This window comes from Pyrgilauda ruficollis, unplaced genomic scaffold (genome assembly GCF_017590135.1).
Source record: "Pyrgilauda ruficollis isolate IOZ18807 unplaced genomic scaffold, ASM1759013v1 scaffold5, whole genome shotgun sequence".
Lineage (NCBI taxonomy): Eukaryota > Metazoa > Chordata > Aves > Passeriformes > Passeridae > Pyrgilauda > Pyrgilauda ruficollis.
Genome location: NW_024526599.1, coordinates 4,446,379 through 4,472,503, shown reverse-complemented (window position 1 = coordinate 4,472,503; position 26,125 = coordinate 4,446,379). Strand labels below are relative to the sequence as shown.

At 37.9% G+C, this 26,125-nt stretch overlaps 2 protein-coding genes across 5 annotated transcripts in view; one reads left to right on the top strand and one right to left on the bottom strand.

The window, feature by feature from the left end:
- Positions 1–22,528, bottom strand: part of ARFIP1 (ADP ribosylation factor interacting protein 1) — a 40,579-nt gene extending 18,051 nt beyond the window's left edge. The window contains exons 1-6 of one of the 4 annotated variants that reach the window (XM_041479954.1): positions 22,387–22,526; positions 18,148–18,227; positions 14,092–14,193; positions 6,116–6,218; positions 3,557–3,628; positions 2,004–2,113 (exon numbers count right to left, since the gene is read on the bottom strand). In XM_041479954.1, the coding sequence (XP_041335888.1) occupies positions 2,004–2,113; positions 3,557–3,628; positions 6,116–6,218; positions 14,092–14,193; positions 18,148–18,225 (465 nt within the window). In that variant the 5' untranslated portion in view covers positions 18,226–18,227; positions 22,387–22,526. Of the gene's footprint in view, positions 1–2,003; positions 2,114–3,532; positions 3,629–6,115; positions 6,219–14,091; positions 14,194–18,147; positions 18,256–22,386 lie in introns of those variants that run through there. The other 3 variants (XM_041479952.1, XM_041479955.1, XM_041479951.1) reach the window with 3 other exon arrangements.
- A 178-nt stretch (positions 22,529–22,706) lies between these two features.
- TIGD4 (tigger transposable element derived 4) lies at positions 22,707–25,689 on the top strand. Its single transcript, XM_041479950.1, has one exon. The coding sequence runs from the start codon at positions 22,779–22,781 to the stop codon at positions 24,303–24,305; it is 1,527 nt and encodes a 508-aa protein (XP_041335884.1). The 5' UTR covers positions 22,707–22,778; the 3' UTR covers positions 24,306–25,689.
- The last annotated feature ends 436 nt before the right edge of the window (positions 25,690–26,125 follow it).

Genomic DNA, 26,125 nt, shown 5'->3' with positions numbered 1-26,125 from the left:
ACATGTTATTTTCTGAAAATTATAGTCTTTGTTTGCTATGTCATTACTGGTGTGATTCTGGATTTCAGCAAGGGGAAGGCTTAAGCCATAAAAGAAAACTAAAAATCTGAACTTTGCAGACACTACAGCCAAAGAAATAGTGTTCAAAACAAAGACCTAAGACCCCTTTTCCCAACATTTTTAACTAGTCCTCTGGCTGATGGCTCATGTCAGTGAGTTTGAGACATTGTGAGTTTTTGTGGGTTTGTTTTTTAAATCAAAGTACCAAAAATACAGAATAAGGTCAAATCCTGCCCTATTTAGTTGTGTTATAGGAGATTTGATCCCAAGACTCAATGATTTAAAGACAAGAGAATTGTAAAGAACAGCTTCAGCTGAATAGCACGTATTCTGATTGTACCACAGTGCACTCCAAAGTAGCTGACAGACAGAATCACACAATGGGTCAGGTTGAAAAGGACCACAGTGGGACCCTTTGTTCAACATCTCTGCTCAAGCAAGTCCATCTCAGAGCACATTGCACAGGATTGTATCCAGTGGGTTTTTGAGTATCTCAAAAATACTGAGTGAGGGAGACTCCATAACCTCTCTGGGCAACCTGTTACAGTGCTCGGTCACCTGCACAGTGAAGATGTTCTTCCTCATGTTCAGGTGGAACTTCCTGTGCATCAGGTTCTGCCCACTGCCTCTTGTCCTGTTGCTTGGCACCATTGGGAAGAACCCAGATCTCTTGGCACTCTCCCCTCAGATAGTTTACAGGTATTCATGAGGTCCCCTGAAAATCATCTCTTCTTCAGGCTGAACAGGCCCAGCTCCCTTAGCCTTTCCTCATGCAAAAGCTGCTCCAGTCCCTTCACCATCTTTGCTGCTCTCCACTGGACCATCTCCAGGAGCTCCATGTCTCTCTTGTCCTGAGGAGCCCAGAACTGGACACAGCACTCCAGAGTTGCCTCACCAGGGCTGAATACTCAGGCAGGATCATCTCCCTCAACCTGCTGGCAATGTTCCTCCTAAGGCACCCCAAGACACCACTGGACTGCAACTTCTGCAGTTGCTAAAATATTTAGATGACAAGAAAAGTAGCAAATCTAAAAGCCATTTAATTAGACATAAAAAAAAAAGAAATTTCTGATTCTAACAGAAAGACAGCATAAGCATTTACTAGGGATAGAATGTCTCCATCCCTGCTTCTCATCCTCACTGAGGATGTTCTTATCTGGGCTTGAAGAACAATGGAGGGATTCAGACTTTCCTTTCCACAGATTGTTAATTTCTTCATGGTTTGATACAGACCTCACTGATGCAGCTGTCCACAACTCTGCTATTTAAGCTGTAGGCATTACAAGAAGCTATTTTTTCAAAACTGGTCTTTCTTTAGAACTTTTGACAGGAATGCATTCCCTGACAATTGTTCCTTACCTTATAGTTTTTTAATGAAAGTCCCCTCTAGCAAACTGGTGTGCTTTAAGCACCTTTTCATTATTCTTACAAATTTATTATTCTCTTTTATTTTCATCAAATCTCAACTGATCATGAAGTATAAGCATATAAAACACACACAACTTGAAGCAACTATTACAACACTAAGAAAAAACAATCAGGCAAGACAAAACAAAACCATCAGAATAGCAATTAACAAGTTTTGAACTTCTAGATATCCCTGATTTCACATTCCTAAAATCTTATTGTATCAGCAGTCAACTCAAAAAGAGCAAAAAACATTTAATTCCAAGCTTTAGTGCTGAAATCTCTACATTCGGAATGATGAAGGGAACATTACAAATGGAACATTCTTTACCTTGCTAAATCAGTAATACCTATTAAAGATTTTCCACATTGCACCAGGGATTTAACAAAGAATGTTACACTTGGAAGAAAACTAAGCCTTTTCTATACATTCTTGCTTATTCTCACTGTCACAACAGCTTACTTTCATACAGCTCTATTCCTACCTAGTAGCAAACTCACTTATAGAATGCATACATACACACATAGCTGCATACCTTGTAAGTGTTTAGGCTCCACTTTCTCACCAATTCCAGTTTCTCCATCGCTGGATTCTTTACTTCATCTGCTAACACAACAGGTCCGCTCTTCTGCTGGGCTCTGCCCCCTGTGTCAGACACAAAGCAAATCTTCAAGGCCTTGTGTCTGGGCTTTTTGTTTGTTAGTCTGTTTGACGGGATTAGGAGCAGGTATGGAGGATTTGTGCAATTGCACATCCAAAAGCAGAGCAAGGTTAAGATGAATAAGCAGATTTTTAAAAATCAGTTCCAGAAGGAAAGACTTACTTTAAAACTGATAAAAAATGTATATGTATCTCACTACTTCATTAAGTAATAGGCTGAATTAAGCATACTAAAAGCTTAAAACAACTTTTGAGACATGTTTATTCTTATTATTTTTGAGACATTTATATCTATGTTTAAAAATTCCAACAGTTGAACACTCTTTTGCATTTAGTCAATCTAAAAGTCTGTTTACAACCTGAAGACCATTAAACAACAATTACTGGCAAACTGTTGTCATGAAGTACAGAGTTTTTTTATCTTTTCCAATGAAAGTCATTCTTTCCAGATGATGTGTTCAGCCAATATTTAATTTATTTCAGTTTTATTAGTTCATTGTATTAGGAACAATTAATTCTACAAACCATGAGTATAAAACCAGCAAAGAAGAGATTTAAAGCAACTAATTCAAATACCTAGGGCCAATCACCACACACAAACTACCATTACTCAGCATTTTCAAGCTAGTATGGGGTATTATGTGGATTCCATGTTTCAATTCTGCGAAGTTCCTAGTGTCCTAAATATTAAAAACTGCTAAGTATCATCACTTTCTAAGGAACACTTTTATTTATTCATGTCCATATTAATTTTAACTACTCCTGACTCTGATCCCTACTGCTACATTCGTCTTGCCAAGTGATTTATGCAAGCAAGAGTTTGGAAAAAAGTCTATACAGATGCCTAAAGATAGTCCTTCAGCATCAAGTTCTACTGTGTTTTTACATCTTCAACATGCTGTGCAAACATTAGGTAATTAACCCTCTCAACACCCTTATGAGGTAACTTATGAGTTAAGTTTTCTCCTTTTATGCAGGAGGAAGCAGACTAAGATGTTAAGAAATTTGCTCATAGGCACAAATATGAGTCAAATGGCAAAGCTGAGCTGGGGTGTTGTGACTTCCTAATGGCTGCCCCCATAGTCTATTGAAATATGTGATCATTTGGGCAAAAAAACCTAAAAGTTTCAGCTTTAGCCTACATAAAAGATTTTGGTCACTCCTATTTTACCTACTGTTAGTTATTATTAATATTAGTTATAATTTTAATTTTATGGAGTAAAAGCAGCTTAGAGAGAGGAAAGCAAAGGTTAATTTGTAAACTGCTGAAGTCAAAAGTAAGAGCCACCAAAATCCCGCAGAAATTTTATTTCCAACTAATAGTACATCAAATAATCAGAAACATGGAAGGGTTAGTACAGTCTCAGCAGAGTCAAGGGCGTTATCCATTCACTGCTTTAATACCTGTGGGAATAATTAAATCACAACCTTGTCCAGCCAGTCTGCTAGCTGCTGCACTGCTAGGAGATATAACAGATGATTTGGGTGATGCTGAGGAACCTGGAAACACGACATTTAACAAATGAAAATACATAATTTTCTCTTGGAAGTGAATATGCACTCTTACAGAGACACATTTTCAAAACAAAGAAACATTTGCTTCAACAACTATAGAAGTATTCACAGAAAAGTTGTTGGAATTTCTGATGGAAATGTTTTTTAAGAGTACATCTCTCTGTGTGAACTACTCCAAGTTTTCTTGAATTAATCTTTTTCTCTAGGTCATGATGACCATTCTTTTTTTCTGTAAGAAAAATCAAAATACAACTGAAGGGCTCATCAGTGAAGTACAGACCATAAACAGAAAATTCCATGGAAGATTGTTATATAACAATCCACAGCTGAAACACTCTTTTGCAGGTCTAGCTCTGCATTGTCACTGAGTGGTACTTAAAGCATTAAGGGGTGAAGTAAGCCCTGAAATCTCTGCCAATTTCAGACAGACTTTATTGACATCAGCTCTTAAGTCTGTGTAAACATGCAGCAATAAATTATCCTGAAGATCATACAAGTTATTAGCTGTGAAAGTGTGTAAACTCATTCCCAAATGAAAGATTTTACAGCACTTGTTGTTTCTCTTAAAAAAAACAAACAAAAAAACCACCAAATAAAAACCCCAAACCAAAACAAAAAGCAACCGACTTTAAATGACCTGCACTGTGTGTGTTCTCTAAGCTGTTTTAGGATTATGCTCATTATGTTTTTCAGAGCTTTGCCAGTTTTTCATAACAGATAAATCTGAAGCAGCATCCTTATGGAGTTTTCAAGACTTAAAAAATAAGTAAGCTTTTCCTCTGTAATGGTGAATGACACCATACTGGGGAGGAACTTGAATTGCTTTTGCTGAGAAATTCCATATACTTCAGGGCAAACAGTGTGCCAAGGGGAAAGAAAATGAAACCTAAACTTTGCAGTTTCAACAAAATTTAGTTACCAGTAACACCAAAAACATCACTCAAAGTAATTGGATCAACAATCAGCTTTAAAACATTCCACAGAGCGCTGCTAACATGGGGTAAATAAATCCAATGATTTGGATCCAACTGCAGAGAAAAGATAAGAAAAAGACAGCTCACTTGCTGTGCCCTCCCGTAGATGTACATTGCATAAGAGCTGCAACTGAATTCATCCAGGCATAAAAGTTTGACTGCAAGATCTTGCCTGAATCATTTCAGCAAGCGAGCCAAGACAAGCAGTTAAAAAAATCCTTATCATTTGACAGAGTATTAACACAGCCTTATGCATGCTTCATCATTCAACATCCCCCAAATCCTAAAAGCCCTTCCCCTCCAGTTCTGTCTACTTTGCATTCAAAAATGAAGCCCTAATAAGGACACTCAAACAGAAGACAGAATTTTTACAAATAGGGCAATCATTCAACTTTTGTCCATGGTTTCACATGAAGCCCTAGCTTTTACCACTTCTCTCTCTCTGATTTTGTTAGAACATCAGGAAAAATCCCAAGAAAATACCCTTGGAGAAAATCTGTGATACACGAAGTGTCCAAAGCTCATAATTTGTGTACAGAAATTTCCACAGAATATTTGCATTTCAAACACATTAGTGTAGCTTGAAACATCTTCAGACACTTCTCCCTCACAGGCTAATACACTTAACAGCTGCAACAGTTATCCTGGTAATAGAATACAAAAAGGCAGGAATGGTGAGCAGTTTGCCATCTGCTCCAGTTTTTAGCTAGATATTTTGCTATTTTCAAAGGCATAAAGAATAACAGCATTCACTTTGTAATATATGTAAAGTACAACATGTAAATGAACTGTTTTCATAAGCAAAGAATTTTACCAAACAGGAAATGAAGCAAAATGTAAATTAAATTTATGACTACAAAGAGCTTATTTTCATAGCTGCACAACTGAGATAATTTAAAATCTTTCAAATTCAGAAACTGTCAAAGGTACATAATTCATTGAATTACCATTTGCCCATACAATATCATGGTATTCTATTGCTTTTAGACAGGAAATAGTGGCATTATTGGCTTGTCTATCACTTTGCATTTCTCATTTTTAACATCACTTAGATTCTCTAAGGCATACATTAATACAACAAGAAGAATCCCACTTTTTAATCTACTCATGGTAAGTGAATTGCGTATAACAAATGAAAAACTCTCAATAACGCGCAAAATCTGAAGAAAACTTCAACACAATGTAATAGTAAAATTCTTCAGTAAAATTCTTCTGACACCAGTTCAAGGTGCCCAAGGCCTTCCCTTCCCATAAGTGCAGACCAACTTAACACTAAGTAGTTTCCTCCAGTCCCTTGACAGATAGTAAAAGTGTAGCATATATTCTCTTATTTTAACAACACAGCTACAAGAGAAGATAAACTGGTTGTCACCAATGCAAATCTCAAATGTGTACATTCATCCCACCTGCTCAAAGCAGCTACAGAACATTGTATTTCTGACCATGTAAGAATATGCATAAAGATTTCAAATTAAGAAATACAATAAAAAGCATTTACCTTTATTTGGAAACTGCCCTGCCTCAACAACTCCCTCTTTGGCACCATCAAAGCCATGAGATGTTATTTTGGTTTCAGAAAGTCCAAGTCCAAGTTTCAAGTCCTGCAAAATATATGAATAAAAATGGAAAGTTAAAGACAAAAAAAAAAAAAAAAAGCAATTTAAGTGACTCTAAAGTATTATAATACAGTTTCAGCAGCTCTCAGACAATTTTGCCTTTAGCCTACAAAGTCCCTGCTGGTGTCACTGCTTTCTACTGGTATGCACAAATAAAACATAAATGAATGAGAAACACTGTAAGTATAGCCTGAGTATTTATTCTAGGTATTTCTGTTATACTGATGACCAAGAAGAATGCCACGTCTTAGAGAAGCAGTTACCAAAAACATGGCCAGAAGCATCATGTTATGTGGTCTGAAGCTGGTCCAAGCAACCATGTCAGTTTAATAAAGTGTCCAGTTAAAAACTGACAGGGGTGCAGAATGATAGAAGATTATCAAGCAGAAAACACCTTATAAACCAAAAATATGGAAGCAACTATCATAACGTTGAAGATTAAAAAAAAAATCACTAAGCAAGGAATAGCCTTAAAATTCATAGCATCCTTATTTATTACAAATAGCACATTAAATCTTTTCAATATTTCACACAGAAGTGACATCCAGAAAGCCATAATTTAAGCAGCTTCCTTCTGAGCACCTATTCTGCATCCTAAGTGCTCAGAGCACAAAGCTGCCACTTACTTTTGTTTGCTTTTGAAACTCCTACATTTAAAATTGCCTGAGAACATCTTCTTTACTTTTGAGGGCTTGATCAACTATTCTAACCAGCTCTCAAATAATTGAAGTCTTCACTGAAACCCAGCACAGGCCTAAGAAAGACTCCACCAACCACAGCTCACATCCCATCCTACTGCCCATTTCTGCTGTCTTACCTACCTCTACCAAAAACCTTCCCACAGGTTTCCTGGACTATATTGCCAGTGATCTAATTGAAGTTTAAGCTTCTGGTGTTATGGAATTAGACATAGTACTTAGAAAAAGTTCAGGTTTTAAAGCAATTAAAACCTATTAATTCATGGAAGTAAAAAGTGAGTGAAAAAGTACTACGAAAGTGAAAGCAAAAAGGTAAAATACAGTTACAAAAAATAAAAGCATCAAGAAATCAGAAAACTGTCAGTGTCTGGAATCAGGTGCTATTTTGCATCCCCTCTGCTTCCATACAGAGGTAAAAAATTGGGAAAGTATCGAGGACCACTAGAGAAAAGCTACACATAACTTTAAGATGTCTGTGTCTAGACACAGGCAGTAACTGTTTATGATCCATGCAATGCCTCTAATTACAAGAAAAAAGAAATAATAACCTTTAAAATCTAATCCATGTTTGACTTATAACTGTAGTCACTCAATCCACAAACCTGAAGCAAGTTAGTGCATAAGAATGATACTGATACTGCCTAGAGGCTCACATTGTCAAGAAGCAGTTTTGGATCACATCCCCCCAGATTTATTTAGATGTCTTCACTTTAGAACAAACCCCTGGGAAGAAGAAAAAAGGAAGAACTACAAACACATGAATTCCAGCAAATTAATTTTTCCATGTGAATTCCAGAAATTTCACCAACATCAAAAACCCAGCATGTTACTGCAAAGAGTAACCAACTGCTACAGCCAAACATTCACTGCAATGAACAGGCTAGGTGATAATAGATCATGCCGTACTCGGGTACCTGAAGCATCATACCAAAAAAAGAAAAAGAAACATCATGAAAAACAAATAGTAGTTACATGCAGAACCTGATCTCCCAAATTAAGCATGTCAGAACTTTACATACATTCTGTTTTCAGTCTTCAAAACTGACTTAACATTGGTGCTTCCATTTAAGTACTTGCAGTTGGTAGTATGCTGGAAAGCCTTTGCTTCCACTTAGCTTAGCTAATAGAGGCCATTCAACTCAAAATGCAGCAAGTCACTCGAAGCTGGAAAAGCAGAGAGACTTGAAAAAGGATAACCAGTTTGCAGAGAAGATGCACTGATTTCAAAAAAAGGGACATGGCATGAATTATTTTTGTCCTGAAGGCACCCTGGCATGCTGTGTAGCTTTCAGAAATATCTAAACATGAAGCCAAACAACTGTAGACAGCTAACCTGCATAAGCACGTTCACAATAGGAATCTAAGCAATCATCTGTATTTAAGGTTAAAATGCAGAATATCAGCTTTGTAAAGACAAAAGTTTGTATCCAAACCTAAGCAACTGCACTACCTCCGTACACTCAATGTAATTCTAATCTGAAGTTAAACACAAGCTGAACAAACTACAGAACTAAATAAATCAAAATACTACAATGCATCCATCTCTTAAACAAAAATTTGGTATTTGGAATATGAAAATTTTAAAGATCTACAATTATGCATATATATACCAGACTTTTTAACAGGAATCTATATACATATGTATATGTATACAAACACATTTGTTCGAAGAGATCTATTTTTTTCCCACTCTCAAAAAGGCAAAGTTCAATTCAAACCCCTTTTTGAACACCTATAAACTAGTTCAAATATATCTTTGTGAAGAATGATATTCTTACATACGAATTTAAAAGAAAACTTTACCATTTGTTCATGTACACATGACCAGAATGGAGAAAAAGTCAGTGATTATCAAAACAGTACCTTTTCATTGTTTATAAACATCAAAGTTACTGTTCAGGGGAGACACACTGCTGCATGTAAACTAGAAGTTTGAATGCCATTCTTGCAATTGATTGTGCTTGCTTTTCTTTTCTTTACACAAGTGTAGATAAACAAAAAGCAACCAAAAATCTGTAATCGTACTGACAAAACATTTATCCCTTCAAAAACTTACAAAGAGGGATCATTTAGAAGCATTGCACAAAACGTCACACTTAAGGGAAGGTATGAGTGTACTTTGTTTGAATGGTAAGAAGGCAACATAAATAGCTTTTGTCTTTGTTCCCACTAAATGTAAGTTTGGCTCTTACAAGACAGGAAGTGAGGACAGATTCCCCTACTACCAATGATGATTATATTATATAGCTCTTCCAGCTAAGTTTAAGACTTTCCCCTTTCTTTGTAAAAGGTAAATTCAAGTCTTTAGAATTGATCAAGATTTATCAATACATGGCAAGCCCACAAATTTATTAAGGAATCACCATCACCAAAAAACAAATAGATAAATGCTTCATTAATAATTTTCATTTGTATCAGGCTGAAACCATGTTCATGTAACTACCACCTAGCAGAAGCATCTTAATTTTGTAAGTTCACTGAGACCGAGAACTAGAGGTATAAAAAAACCACAACTCAGAAGATTCCCAAGTTAAAAGGCTGCGTTACCTACTCCATTCTTAGCAAGAAGCAAAAGCATGAATTATAGCAAAGCAGAATAAGTGTACTAGCTTAATTAAGTTTAGTCAAGACAGTTCAAACCTATACGCCATAGGTTTGACATATGAACATTTAAGCCACTTGAACCATTTGCTAAAATCCCATTTCAATGACTTCAAATCACTATATTAAACTAAACATATTTTAGTCAGGTTAGCCTTATTTACCTAACTCTATTATACAGATAATAGTTTGATGAACCAGTAGAGATTTTTGACATAGCAGTCCTGTTGAGACAGCAGACACAGCAAAGAAGTCATTCAGAATGCACGATCATGAAGGAATGTTGGCTGAATTACAAGACTATTTCCAAAATGATACTTCCCAATCATGCTATCCATAATAACCTAAAATGAAGAGGGGAAAGACAAGAACTGTATTGTTTCTCCAACAGCAGAAACCAAGCCAGCCAAAACTTAATTTATAGAAACTTACTTAACTGAGAAGCAACTAAGGAAACAACACTGGATTTATTTCTTAGTTATACCACTCCATTAATACTGCATCACTAAGCATTAACTTCTGCTTAGTACCAACAGGAGGTTTGACAGATAGTTTTACTTGCCTTTAATATCTTGAATTAAGGTATTCTTAAAACCTCACACCAACGGCTAGTTCAACAGTGGAGCAACTAATATCAGACCAATGATATGCTTGCTTGTTTTCAATGGTGGATGACATTTTAAATAAAACTACTCAAGTTGACTTCAGGAAAAATTTACAACGTATCTATGTGATTGTAAAGTTCACAGTTTAAAGTGTGATTATAAGTCCTATGGAATAAAAGGTTATGCAGATAGACATAACATCTATCCAGTGAGATACATGGGCTCTGAACTTCTAACTTCTTATCAAAATCACATGCAAGTAGAGCTCCTCATACACAATCAGATTTTTCTTCTCCTCTTTGCCCCATTACATCACTCAGTTCCTATTCTCCATGAATTAAGCCACTAGATCCTCACAACAGTATAAATTCAACATAAACAAATGGGAGAAGACCTGAAGGCTTTAATCTCTGATGAAGTGGCAAATAACAGACTAACACATTTCTTCTATTCTCTATTCACTGCTCTTCAACCAGAAGACCCTTTCTACTACATCCCTTTGAATTACCTAATGTTATACTACAATCCAGTTTTAGTTTCCCTCCCACTCACATAATTAACATGCATATTTTTGGTTTTTCAGACTGTATGAAGAACATTTGACTTTTTTATCTCCTCAAACCAGTTTTCTAGAACTGATACAGTTCTAGAAATACACTTTAAATCAGTTCTACATTAATTAAACGAAAATTACCCTAAGTAAAAATCTAACTATGTCAGTCAACATAGCAAAACCTAAGAGATTAACTCAGACATTGCAGGCAGAATGTGAGTGACAAGGCTAGCATTTTTTTTCAGACAGCAAAAAACAAGAAAATTGACCTTATCTATTTGTGCAGTCCAGCAACAAAATTACAGAACAAGACCGTGAACACATGCACTCAGATTCATCAGATCCCAGACCTTATTTCATAATTCTAATAAGACAAATTGAAGATTCACAACAAAGTTCATTATATTTTTGGATCCTGAAGTTTATTACTAGTTTTATATGCATGCTTAACTGTGGTTTTGTTCAATAAGAACCATGAGGAGAGGCAGTATCAAAAATTAAATTAAACAAATTCAGGCTCAAACTGAAAAGAATATCATGTAGATTTTGTGCAATACTTTAAACATAACAAATCACTTACAGCTGCTTGAATATATTTACAGGCAAATCAAACTGTTTTCTGAAAAATTTAATTTATTCCTATGCAGTTCTCACACTATATGGCATGTTCCTATATATAGGAATAATAGAATTAATATACTTCCCTCACTCCTTCCTGCTGTCCTCAGCTCCCAGTACCCCCAGTCACATTACAACACCACTATGCTAATCACATCATTCCAACAGCATGTGAGGAAAACTGGGCTCTGGAAATCAGGGATAAGTGAAATAAAACAAGTGAATAATATAAACTAGCCAGACTTTTTGTACGTAGGGCTTTCTTATACAAAGTAATAAGAAAAACTTTTGATTAGGAAATGCTGAAGCATTCTGTCTAACAAATACCCAAACACAAGCAAATAGTTCCATACATCAAGTCCTTAAAGCTCAAGTGAGATCCAACAGAGCTTGGGGAGCTAAAAAGCACTATGTCAAGCTTGTCTGTACTGAAAGAACATTAGATATTCGATCCAGTGATGACTGAAGCTCCAACTTTTTCAGTAAAAGAGTTTCCATTCATCATATGGGCAGGACAAAACTTGTCTGAATTCCACAGGCATGTCTTATTAGAGAATTAGAATGTAGCAGCATATTTCTGACTGAGATTTTACAGTTAGGAAAACACTTAAGTTACCTTTTAAATATTCATTATACCAAGAAGATGCACCAGTTAGTGCTATGTCACATTCCCACAAAAATGGAACTAATATACTTCCTTCTGAAATGATATTATGACAATCTGTGCTGTCTGATGTTCTGCAAAACTAATGGCATCTTTCTTCAAAGAAGGAGCAATCCTACTTGTCATTTCCAGGTAAATACGTTTGCTCTGCACTGCCTCGCAAAATGAAATATTTCTCATGCTTGAACGCATATTAATACTGCATTTGGGGAAACACAAATGTGCATTTTCATGCCTGGGCAGCTTATGGACAAGGGCTGATGGAAGTACCAAACAGAACATGGCTCTAGAGGAAAGTGCAGTTTTGTAATTAAAGAATTCTAAAGAAAAGGTTGTACAAATACCTCTTCACTCAAAAACATGTAATCAAAGCTGCTCAAGTCTTGGCGGCAAAATAGCTGCAGAAGACTAAAAAATACAGAGCAAGTAGTATTTTGTTCTTTACATCTGAATTGTACAGCATCTAGATGAATATTTTCCTGATCATACAAATAAGGAAGCAGGAAATTAAAATAACTTTGTTCCCCAGCTTCCCAAGAAGGTGCAATCAAAACTAGTACACTGAATGCTCTAAACTCTGCTGTGGTCACATACTCTTACAGAGCACTGTGGTAGCAGTACAAATTAGAGTGGTCAGGGTTTCTTGCCCCTTTCTTAAGTGACTTCATAAAAACCAGTCCTTGGCTTGTCATTTCCATAAGTTGTAGGAAAAAGACCCCAAAAATTTTGTGGTGCAATGCATATTGCTTTAGGTTAAAGTAAAAAATTACCTGGCAAGGAAAAAAAGAGAAAGCATGGCATTAAGCATTAGAAATAACAAACATGAAGCAAGATGAATAGAAGCTAAATATTAGAATTTGAGACTAAGAGATTAGTAAACAGACCTAGATGTTAATTCCAAGAAGTTTACTTTCTTTGTTTTGTTTATAAGAAGCCTTGATTATCACATATTCTGACTTCAGGTCACACATGCAGGTGTGAACTTGTACAAGACAGTTCAAAAAAATAATTGAAGTGCACTTCTTCATTGATCTCAGAATAAACACTGTGAAAATAATTACAGCAAGTTCAAATATGCTTGCAGAGTACAGGTTTTTCTGCAATTTGATCAAAGATTTGACCCATTTTTGTCCAAGTAGAAGTTTCAAAATATAGTTGACTCCAAGCCAGCAAAACGATTAGCATGCAGGAAAAATCTACTCCAAATTTCACATATGGCCATAAACAAAAATCACCTTAAAATTCCAGCTTTACATTTTGCCTGAGCATAGGCCCTAATGCAGTCATCAAGAGTGCAAGTTCCATTTGATGTACATAAGTGTTGCATGCACTGCACTGCAGAAGAATCACTGTGTAAGGAAAAGGTAACTTAGACAGCAGCCAAGTCACAGCAGCAGCAAGGTCATCAAGCTTCAAATTACTGTCTGTTTCGCTGCTTTGAGGTGAACCCAAATTCCTTACCACTTCAAGATGCATTCCCCAGCCTTGCCTCCCTAAATATACATCTTCATAGAAATGTAGTTTTAAATTTATTTCATTAAACACTCTACTAATTTTTACATTATGTCACTGGTAGATCTTAGTTGAACAACAAATCTTATGAAGGTTTCCCCCTCTAATCAGCATTCTAGTAAAACAGAATAAAATGTTGAAATTCTGCTGAACATTTCTTTTAAGAATAGTTCTGCACTGCAAGTCAGTCTGGAACTGTTAAAACTTAAGAGCTTTCCTTAAAACCTAAGCCTCAGCAGACACCAAATAAACGTGGACAAGTCCAAAATCCAAATAAAAGGAGCCCGACCCCAAATTCCACAGGCTGTGCCCTAGCGCCCTCTGCTGGACGCCCGGGCACGAGCAAAACTGCTCGTCCATCGGCACCGAGCGGAGGGAGGGGGAAGAACTCGGCTTCTGCCACTACGAACGCGCCTTTTACACAAAAAAGATCATTGCAATATGCAACCGCACTGTGTAATGTCAACTCTTACAATAATCTATGAGCATCAAAGGCGTTTTTTTCAGTAAACCTCCAGAAAACTGCTATGGAGACTGCTATGCATTGAATTGTAACTTCAGCATTTCTGATAATGGTACCATAACAGACAGCAAAGACAATTCTGACCCTGTTAAAGCTGTGCTCATGAGAATCTTCCAGCTGTCCATTGCTAGTCACAGGAATTTCTGCCGCCGAATTTTTGGGAGATTCTTCAGCCATTGCACTTCCCTGTAAAAAGAAACAGGTTAGTGTCTGCCTTACATTCCCAATAAGTAATCCATATGAAAATATCTGATGTATGGGTTTCATAACAGTTGACTTTATTTCAAGCTCCAACTGGAAATACTCCGATATACTCAGTCTGCATGTTTATTTAATCACATCATTGAATCACAGTAATACTCTAGCACATCTCAGTCAGAAGTAATTTAAAGTTTCCAGATCTAAGAGAAAAGGAAAACGAAAATGTAACCCATTGGCATTGTGAGAGTAAAACACAAATGAGGCATGGGCTCAGACAAATGTTTTACATGCATGCTTGAGCCTTAGAGTAGTTTCTGTATCTCAAATTATAATGAGCTTGGCTAAAAAAATTGTACTAGCAATTGATTAAACAATAAATACTAGAGAAGAGCAATATGTTTAATCATGTGTTACAAGAAAAGCAATGATTCCAAACTTTAAAACAGTTTCAGCTGCTTCTTATTTTACCATAATATAGTGCCACCTTCTGACCAAACTGTTGGTACACAACTCTCATGAAATCAACAGCAACAAACGTGAAGTGAAATGCAGGAGCGTCAAAAGAGCTCAGAAGTACCAAGAGAATTCAGGATTCAAAGTTAGTTTCAAATGCAGCTGCATCACAAACAGTAGCAGCAGCTGTGTGTCAAGTACAACCTAAGGCATAGCCTTGAAGAGACATTCCCAGAACTGCACATCATTTACAAGCACCTGAAGAGAGAATGGCAGCTTAACACTCCAAAATTAAGAGGAAGTGAGAATGTCATCCCTTTCAAAAAGCTGCTCCTAACTCTGCAAGGCAGCTTCATCAGTCATCTCAAGTGTAAACAGCAGAAAAATCAACACACAACCAAAGCAGTGTTTGTTCACTTACATAAAAGTTGTCTCAAGTCCTCAAACCAGCCCGTACACTTGCGCTAGACTGGCAAGACAAGGTGTACCATCAACAGGTACTTGAGAATAGGTACCCTTATACCCTTAAAGCTCTTAAATCATCAAACTGAACCAGCTCTTTTCAGCCCAAAGATCAGGAAGAGGCCCAGCCTGGGATCAGGATCTGAAGCACCATCAGCTTCTCCAACCACACGTGAAGCTTTACGGAGTATCAACATAACACAAAGATTTTACTGGTACTCACTGAGCACCACTTGCATCATTCTTAACTGGAACATCTTCTGTCACAACCCATTGCTAATATTTCTTCCAATTTCACACATCGCCACTTCATTCACATTTGTGAGCCTGATTTCCTTTATTAGTTTTGAGGCTTCTCAAGACTTTTTCTAACTAGGCACTGTCTGTGGGCTCCAATAAATGTGCTTCTACTGAAGCACACCAAAAGGTCTATGTTTATTTTATGAGCACTTTTAAAACAGTAATTTGTTTAATTTCATAGAATATAGACTATCTCGAGTTTTAAGGGACCCATAAGGATCACCAAGTCCAACTCCCTGCTCCTCACAGAGAGCTGCTATACGACATCATTAGACTAGATGCCCCACATCACATTTTGATTTGGGAAATCTGTCCAATAGCTCAAGCCCTGCTCCTCACAGGGAACTGCTATACGACATCATTAGACTAGATGCCCCTGTTACCTGCCACATCACATTTTCATTTGGGAAATCTGTCCAATAGCTCAATTTTCTTAAGCTTGCTCTAAATCTCATATGTGCTTAATTAAGCTCTAAGACTGCTAGGAACTGCACTTCTACTTGATATGGTCAAGTGAAGTATTTTTCAAACTGCTTGGCCTGTCACAGCTACTTGCACAATACAGAAGCATTAGCATAGGCCATGTTCTGTTCACAGCTACTTTTGTTCTTCTTTCCGCAAATCGCACTGTGACAACACAGTGCAAAGGAAAAGTCCTCTTCTGTCAAGGGGCACTTTGCTAGGGATCACAAACAAAACTGCATCACTAATTACAGGAAAAACACCTTGACTTAGGTGCTTCTCAACAAGAATCTAAAATAATTTCACAAATAGTGACATTGATATTTTTTATGCTTTAATTCAGAGACATACATGCTCAAAGCACATGCACACACCTCTAATAAATACATATACCAGGAAACAAAAATTCATCAGCTTCTCTGGACAACTAGAAGAAATTAACCTATTTTTTTGCATTCCTACTTGTGTCAGACCTCTGTATCTAGTTCAGAGAAAGCAAAAAATTACTTGCTAATGTCAGTTCCATGCTACATTTGAACTACAACAATTTCCCATTGCTGAAAAGGGGACATTTCACCACTCTATTTTTCAGTCTCTACTGTGAACCACACGGTGCCTCACCCCCCCAACACTCACCTGACTACAGTCACCACACACAACTGACTAGCCTGGCAATAGACCTTTTCACCAGGTTAATTTTCCAACTTCAGTAAATTGAATCAGTTCGCAGTGAAGTCAGACAAGCACCAAAGTCATGAAATGAGCAGCTGAAAAGGGGAAGCGTGATAAACTGCTAATTTAACTCAGACATAACAAGAAACCATCATCTCCATTTTAGTTAACAGTTGCACTGCTGACAAGAACCAATCCTTGCCCTTTTCCCCCAACTCTTCCCCCCAGCAGCTTTCACCATCCCTTCACCTCCTTCCTGCGCCAGAACAATGTATTTGATTTGCACAGCAAACAATATTCCGGAAACACTGCAGATCAAAAGAAGTGACCTGTGCTCAAAGAGAGAATAGGTAATTTTTACACTCCCATCAAGTCTCCAAAGCAGACAAGCTCCAACACTTGCACCTATGAAACAGAGCAGGCAGTAATGCAGTGAAGACACCACTGAGAATGAAGAACTGCCTATAGCATCAGCCATGCAGTATCTCAAAATACTTACTCTGACTGTAGGTTACTCCCAAATCCAGCAGCCATTTCTCTTTACCTCTGGATGTGTGTTCCTGTAACTCCACACAACCACAGTAAGGTTGTTGATATGAGAGAAAACTAAACTGCCAAACCACAGCAGCATTTCTGCTGAAACAGGGAGTATGATTGCTGAATCAAGGGTCTCTTTGCCAAGTGTAGCCCACAGCTGACTTAAACTAAGCATACAAAGAAACTGATTCCTCAGAAGGAAATTTATCATATGCATAAACCATCTAAAATAAATCCAAATAAGTCCCTAAATTTTTATTGATGTATTAGACATGAACGACATAAGTGTTAGAGGAAAACATTGCATTTCAGATGCATGTTTTATTTTGAAAAAATAGAATAGTCCTTCAGTAACAACCTATGTTTTCTTTGTACATCTGTGTTTACAAATATCAGATCTGGAAATATGCTAAAGAGAATCACTATTCTGTTTTTACTGAAATTTTAAAAACAATTCACTGTCACTGAAACTGCAATAGTGATAAAGTCAGCATTACTTTTTTTCATTTTTACTCTAGAACAGTCAGGAAAATGTTGACTCTATCTTTCTGAAAGAGCATCCCAAACACACCTGATTAGCTAAATAATATTGGGAACCTTAGGAATTTGTTCGTAACTCAAATCTGTCAGAGACTTCTCCATAGAGAAGGTGAAAACTGTTTCTGCTCTCAGGGAAAAAAAAGATTCACTCCTCCAGCAGTAGACAGAATACCTTGTTATAGTGAGGCTGCACCAAGATTGATGCCTTTGAATACCAACCCTTTCTTCCTGCAATGCTCACACATTTCAGATTCTACCATGCCTAAATGTATTAAACTTACAAAACAAATACTGCAGCACAGCAACAGGCTACTAGCTGAAGTAATTCTTTGCTATGAATTAAGTGGACTGTTCTTAATGGTGTCTCAAAACCAACCCCACCCATTCAAGCTGCTGTGCATGAACTCATATCCCCATACTAACAACACTGTGCTATGTACAGCAGAATTTTTGGGAATCTGAAACTTGTTAGGATTGGTTGATTTTACACTAATATAACTATCACCCAATCACCTCACAGCCAGACTGGATCTCTTCTGCAGATGGATGAGACTCATCAAGTGTTGTGGATTCACTGCTGTGTTCTGACATACCTGAAAACCAAACAGGTTTGGCATGCATTAATTGAAGTGAAAGGAGCTGGATGTTGCACCTCACAGAAACCAAAGCAGGCTTTCAGAAAACATTTCTTTTACAAGTTCTGCTAAAGCAAAGTGAAACCTCCTTCTTTTGAGTGACCAGGCCTTCAGCTATCCAAAAATCTAAGAGGGATTAGGAATACAGTCTAGTGTAAGCTTCCACTGCCAAAGCAACCTTTCCCCACAGACAACTAAGCTTGCAACATAAAACCCTGGAAGTCAAACAAGGTTCTTCAGGTGACATATATCCTGCCACTTGCAACAGTACACTGACTGTATCCTACCATTGCAAAGATCACCATTTTTGTTAAGGCATAAGATTTATCCAAACATTGCAAGATTACATTAATGCTAAGCCACTGAAACTTATTAAGCTGCTAAGTCTGTTGCGTTTACTAGAACAAAATCCCTTTTATTTTAGCCTCAAAAAGATCTCAGCTACAAAAGCAAAGAAAGTTGTTAACACTGAGCCCATACGAAAGAAATCAACTCTGTGAATATAGTGATCATGAAAGATTAATTACATACACAATTTTATCTTAAGTAAGGAAAGTATCTAAATTTGATTCCAAATAGCTGGTAACTACAGATGACACCACAATTCACTCAGCTGTTTGAGAGGAGGAGACAACCAATCATTAAAAATTAATTAATCTGCCAGTATTGCATACAATCACACATGACTTCAATTCATTAAGTCTTGCACCATCTCATACATGTTCAGACACATACCAGATTAAGAAAATTTATAAGAGATTACTATTTGTGTTTATATTGTATTTCAAATTCCTGAGCTATAAAACATTCTAACTAAAGCAAATAATTAATAAGGTAAACAGCTCACATAGCAAGGGAAATAAAATAAGGACACAAAGGCTGAGAAACTGAATCACCTAGATCATCTTACACTGGATGACCTATTACTTTATTTTGGAAAACCAAATATGTAAAATAAGATATTTTCTCCAGAAAAATAGTTCGTTCAGGGCTACCACTGAATGAAGTTGGATGTTTCTAGGATCAGTATAAAACTCCCTTTGAAGTAATTAAGAAATAAGTTTAACATCCTTATATAGCTTTCTTAATTTTTCAACTTTCTTTTGAACATGGAAGACTGTACAGCAGAGATGCTGTTTGCCCACAGCAAAATGGTCCTGTCCAAACTCTGCTTGTGGCTGAAAACAAGCTCTGTGCTTAACAGCTTATTTCTGAGTAGCTAAAACAATTACATTATAGCATAGGACAATAAGTGTGATTTCCTTGCTCTATTTGTTAAACAAAAAGGTAAATTCATCTTGTGATAGAGCCTTCCTTAAGACAATCTGTTCTTCAGTTCTACCACATCAGTGCTCCCGGAGTTGTATTTCTTCATCACGTACAAGCCTATGCACCAGGGTAACACAGTTCTAAACTACTACAGGCAAAACCATTTTTTGATAGATTTAAGAACCTAGGGGCAACAATCTCACAAATCCATGTAGAAGACACTGCATAAAAGCAAATAATTAATTTTTTAAAACCCAAATGAATTCACCATTTGTGTTAGAACACCCCTCCATGATTAATTTTTTGTAGTGTTCTTTTCCTAACAGTTTCAACACAGCTCTGTAGGATCACAGTGATCAACTTTAAAACATGAGAAGGCAAAAAAAAATGTAGATTAAAGGTGGCTTTCATAAAAAGTTCAACTGCACATTCAAATGTAACTACAGAATTTCCTGATTACTGCTTCTACAGCAAAAAAAAGGGGATGTAAACATCCAATACTGTATGCAAGGATGAAAACTTTCTACACCTTCACAAAGATTCAGAAATGAAGACATTCATGTGAAATTGTGGTAATCATGACATCTACACACATCTATCATTTAAGGTTCCACTACAGAAATCCATACAGACTTAAGCATCTCTGAGTTCTTGCAGGTGCCAGACAAAGGGCTGTTCTTTGTAAGAAGCTGTTCATCCCAGAACAGCATGGATTGTGTTATCCAGGGCTTGGTTTGCTTCTTCCTAAAGCAGCTGCAACTTCAGAACACATTAAATGACTGGTGTACCAGGACATTTGCTACCATCTGCTGCAATAGAACAACTCTATTTGGAAAAAACATGCTTGATCCATATTCTGACATGAACTTAAACCCCGTCCACATCACTCCTGCCCTTCTGGGTTCTCTTTTACTTCACTATACCAATACTGCAAATCCACACCTGGATTTGCAGAATCTACTGCACCACAGTTGAACAGAAAACACAGACTAGACTAAGACTCATTCCCCCCATGGTGAAGCTACCTTAAATGCATATTTGATTACAGGCTCAGTAATTTTAAGTTCTGCTCATCATATATGAAACCACATGATTTTTCAGTCCTGGGGATTTAAATATCACTTCTTCAACTGGCAAAGTAAAAAGCAAAACAAAGCAAGAACTTATGAACATAGTAAGCTTCCTCTAGGATGGAGACATAAAGAGACATTTAACCATTTATAATTAATGGTTATAAGAGCATACTTATGTACTTTTCATTAAAAAGGCAAATTCATATTTGCTTATTCATGAAAATATGAAGCAAATGTCATCAACAATAAATTACTTTTGAATAAGAAGTACATTCTTCACATACTTACATCGCTTAGGTAAATGATTGACGGTCTCAGAAATAAGAACCATGGGATTCTCAACAATCAGATCTGCTTTCCTAAGCAAGATGCACTGGTTCCTTCACTTACTTTTCTCCTAAATTAATTGCCAATAAGGCAATAGCAAGATATCTTCTGTCTAAAATGAAGTTTATTACGCACTTTTATTGTTGTCTTACTACTTAACTGCATAAAGAATGTAAATTTTTGTAACACTGCAGGAAATCCCAGTACTGGTAGAAAAATGACCATTTTAATGACCATTTCAATTTTTAACTAAGAACACTTTCACTAATTCTTGTCAAGATAGAGATCAACCATTAAAAAAAATACTGTAAAGAACTGTACTAAACACTTCCTGCTGCAATCACACCATAGTTTCCTCTTAATGCTCTTGAATTCCCTGGCTGCTCCACTTGCAAGATATAATTAAGCTTGGGAGTTAGAAGACATGATGGAGATGAAGACTGGAGAATGGGGCTGCTGCTGACTTTTGCATTCCCCATGCTACATCAACCCGGCCCTAAACAATTTAATGCTCTGCTTGTCTCCAGATTAGCTAAGCCATGGGCTCCCATTATGGTTTCAACTTCTACCAGATCAGAAAAAAGCAGCTGATCAAGCCACTGCCTCAGCTTCCAGTTTCGCCAATCTAACACTCTTCTGTGTTTCTTATTCCTGACATTTTAACTGTGTGCACATACACACATACATAAAACGATTCAGAAAGTTTTGGAGTTGCACTGACCAAATAACATCCTTCTTCAGCCCTGCAAAAAGAACCCTTCTGTTATCTTCTCTAGAGAATCAACTCTTAGGTAACAGAGCCACCAACTGCAAAGTGATAACTCCTTCCTACCTTTTCCACCAAGCATAGAAAGCACACGTGAGAAACAGAAACTACATCTTGGGCTGGATGTTCAGAAAGATCCCCTCCAAAGACTTCCATGCAATTAAAGGCTATTAGTGGGATTTGGTTAAAAATAACCTATTAGAGAGGTACTATAAGAAATACTGGAAGAACTGCCTCTCGTCTGGAAACAATACCACATGCAACACCTGCTTGTCACACAACACCAAAGCGTTTCCATGCTTTGAGAACAGTAAGCAAAACACAAATTGGCACACTTAAAACAGTAATTGCCAGGGTGTGGAATAACTCCCAGGGGCACAAAATTCACACAGCATCTACAGCTTTCTTCCTCCATCAACACACAGCTTCCCTTTCTCTCTCGTGGAACCCGCCGGCTCCCGAGCAGGGCGCTGCTCTCCCTGTCCTGCCTCCCAGCCCCCCCGGAGCGGCCGGACGAGCCGGGCCGAGCCCGACCCGCTGGGCACCGCCGGTGCCGCGGCGGAGCCCGGGGCAGGGCGGCCGCTCCCGCGGGTGACACGTCGGACAGGACGGAGCGGGAGGCGCGGCCCGGCCCTCCCCGAACCCGGGCCCAGCGGCTGCCCCGGCCCGGCCCGTCCCTCACCTGCCGGCGGCGCCGCTGCGGCCCCGGGGGCGTCGTGCTGCGGGGGACGGGAGGGCAGGACGGAAGGAGGGAAGGGGGGACGGAGGAGACCGGGCGGGGCGGCGCCGGCGGCCCCTCTCAAGCTTTATTTTCTTCCTTCCCCGGTGGCAGCAGGAGCCGGAAGCGCCGGGCCGGAAAGGGATGGCGGCGGCGGCGGCCGCTCTAGGCCGTCATGTCTATGGTCGCAGCCATGGCAACCAGCGCCGGCACCGCCCGGGAGGCTGCTCCAGCCCCGCCGGGTGCCGTGCCCGTGAGGTCGGGCCGCCGGCTGGGAAAGCAGCCGGAGCGGCAGGGAAGGAGCCTGGCCGGCTGTGGGCGCGGATGAGCGCGCCTGGGAGACGCTGCTCGGTGCCATGGCAGAGGCTCTGCCCGAACCCACAGTGAGGAGGAAAAAAAGCATAACTATCGAGGAGAAAATCGACATCATAAGCGCTGTGGAGAGCGGCAAGAAAAAGGCGGACATTGCAGCCAAGTATGGCATCAAGAGGAACTCCCTGTCTTCGATTATGAAGAATAAGGAAAAAGTTTTGGAAGCCTTTGAAACTTTGCGGTTTGATCCTAAAAGGAAAAGACTGAGGACAGCGTTTTATGCCGACCTGGAGGAGGCATTGATGAAGTGGTGCAGAATTGCACAGTGCTTGAAGGTGCCGGTCAATGGCCCTATGTTGCGCCTCAAGGCGAATGATTTTGCCCAGAAGCTTGGACACAGTGATTTTAAATGCAGCAATGGCTGGCTCGATCGTTTCAAGTCGAGGTACGGTTTAGTTTTCAGAGCTCAGCCTGTAGAAGCAGCTGCTTCTCCTACAGTGGGTGCTCCAACTCTTTGGTACCAAAATGTGCTTCCTTGTTATTTAAATGATTATCAGCCAAAAAATGTGTTTTACATACAGGAGACTGGGTTGTTGTATCAGATGTTACCACATAACACGTTTACATTTAAAGGGGAAACTTTTTCTGTAGGTAAACAAAGCGAAGAGAGCATCACTGTAGTGGTGGGTACAAATATGGATGGCTCTGAGAAACTCCCACTGCTCATCATAGGAAAAAGTAAAAGTCCATGCTCTTTCAAAGGTGTGAAGTCGCTGCCAGTGGACTATGAAGCAAATGATAAGGCGTGCATGACTTCAGGAGTCTTTGAACAGTGGGTGCATAAACTCGATCACAGATTTCAAGCACAGCAGCGCCGAGTGCTTATTCTTGTTGATTCTCTCCCAGCTCACACAGAAGTAAAGCACCTGAAGTCTGTCCAATTAGTGTTCTTTCCTCCAGACTCTTCTTCATGTATAGGTATGAAAGAAAGGATTATCAAACGTCTGAAGGTAAAATACAGGCACTGTCTTATCAAGAGATTTGTTGACTGTATAGAAAGTAATAAAGAGTTTATGCTGACCCTTCTTGATGCAATTGAGATGCTGTGCCTGTGCTGGAGGGAAGTAACACCAGAGACTATTGCAAAAAGTTACAATGGAGTAACTTTCAAATTAGAAACTGAGACAAATGATAATGACAATGAGATTGAAAGTGATTGTGATTTGATTGCACATGCACGGGCAGCTGGAGTAGAGTTTCCAGAAGGTTTGTCTTTGGAAGAATATGCAGCTCTAGATGATGGCTTGGTAACTAATGAAGTGCCCACAAATAATGAAAATATGTGTGCCAAAGAAAGTGCATCAGATAAAGCTGAGACATTTGTTGGTGATGAAGATAAGGATGAAGGTGATCGACTTCAGGGAGCTCAACAGCTTTTACCATCCAAAAATGAGGCTTTGAGTGCTTTAGATACCCTTCGAAAGTTTCTCAGAAGTCAGGACACAGATGATTCTTTTTATGATTCCCTAAGTGACTTAGAGAACTTTATTCAACAAGTAGCATGTGAATAAATATTTCAGCAAAGTGGGAAAGCATGTAATTGGAAAAAAAAGAAATTATATAATCAAAGATATTTTAAAAACAAGCATTGTTGAAATGTTCTCTGGTGGTGCCTAGACGAACGTAACAAAACTATGAAAAAGGGCTATGAATTGAAATTTTCCCCAAAATCAGGAGCAAATAACACGTATTTGAGGTGAAGAGAGGGAGTAAGCTGAACCCTTAAAATGCTAACTGTAATAAATACAGTGGAGGCAAAAGAAATTCTTTGAGCAGTTTGGTGCACTCAGGATAAACTGTTGACCACTTGGAACTCTTTCTTCAAGAAGAGACAAGCACTTCTACACATCAATAATTTCACTGGTGTTTTTGGAATTTTGACAGTGGAGTAGTAAATATTTATCACCTTGGTGCTTTTTGATACATAAACACAAAATTGAATAACACAGAAAATACATGCTGAAATTCTGAGAAGTAAGGCATTTTAAAAAGAAATATTTTTTGCCCTTTATCAGGAATTCTGGCCATCTTTACTCTTGCAGCAGATGATGAACAGCAGAAAGTTACCACAGCTTTGAATGTGTTGTTTTGTTTTCTTAAAACTGCTCATGGGTGGATACACTCGAATGGCATAATCATTCATCCAAGAGTCAAAAGACAAACAAACCTTTACTTGGTCTTTGAAGAGGTCAAAAAGGAAGGTCATTCTCTCCTTTTCAGCCTTTTTGATGCACAGATTTGATGTAGGTCTTTCTGTGCAACTCCATGTATTTCTACAGTAAATTTAGAAAAAAAACCCAGTATCTGGAGTAAAAACCTCTCTGAGCTCTTGTTTTATTTTCAGTTCTTGGAGGCTTTGCTGTAGGATTCAATGTACTAATGTGGTTTATCACTAAAAATCCCACTAACAAGGGTCTGTTTGCATGACTGCAGTATGAAGTTGTGTAAATCACAGTACATTTACATGTCTTGGAAACAAGGTAATCATATGAGAGCCAAAACCCACAGTGTATATGACCTTCTGGCTTTTTTCAAAACCTGTTTTAAATCTTTTCTATATCTGTAAATTTAGATTTTTTTTTTTCAAAAGTTGGAGATAACAATTTTTCTAATTTGGAGGAATAATTTTTCTAATTTAGAAGCCCTTGAGGTAGCCTGCATAATAAAAAATATTTTATGCTGCCTATAATTAAACCATGAGAAAAAATATTGTGCATATGTGGGTCTTCAGTTTTAAATAAATAGTTTGGCTATAGCTTTGTTTGCTGGTTTTTTTCTGGTGTAGGACAGTTTATCCATTTTCATTATTGAGAAATCATTTCAGAAAATATATCAGACTGTTGGAAGACAGTGAAAATATTAGGGTTGGTGAGAAAAAGCTTTTGGCTGTAAGAATGTTTTACTAGAACTCCTTCCAAAAAAACCCCGCAAACTTCTGGTTTCTTCTTGTGAAATATATTATGTGAATTTTGTCCAAAGGATATTCTGATTAATTAAGAAATTTCTGTTGAAATCCAAATAAATAAGGTCCTACATGGGCATTTATAGAATCTGTGAAAAAGGTACTCCTCTGAATTATCTCTTCTAGGTATTTATTATTTTAAAATACAGATGAAAAATCTTTTAAATTAACAATCTGTGTCACATTCTTCTTGCTTACATACTTTATAACAAGCTTATGAAAAGTACTTTAGATTCTGACTAAGCTTATTTGAAGTTCATCTAATCCCACAGACATCTGTAGATAATCTTCCTATAGTAATCTTTCGATTTAAAATCTATTTCTTTGCAACAGCTTTTCCTGCTAAAGGCAAGTTTAGGGAAAAATTTC

Bases quoted from the DNA above. Each gene is read 5' to 3' on its own strand.
- TIGD4 (XM_041479950.1), top strand. From the start codon at position 22,779: ATGGCAGAGGCTCTGCCCGAACCCACAGTGAGGAGGAAAAAAAGCATA.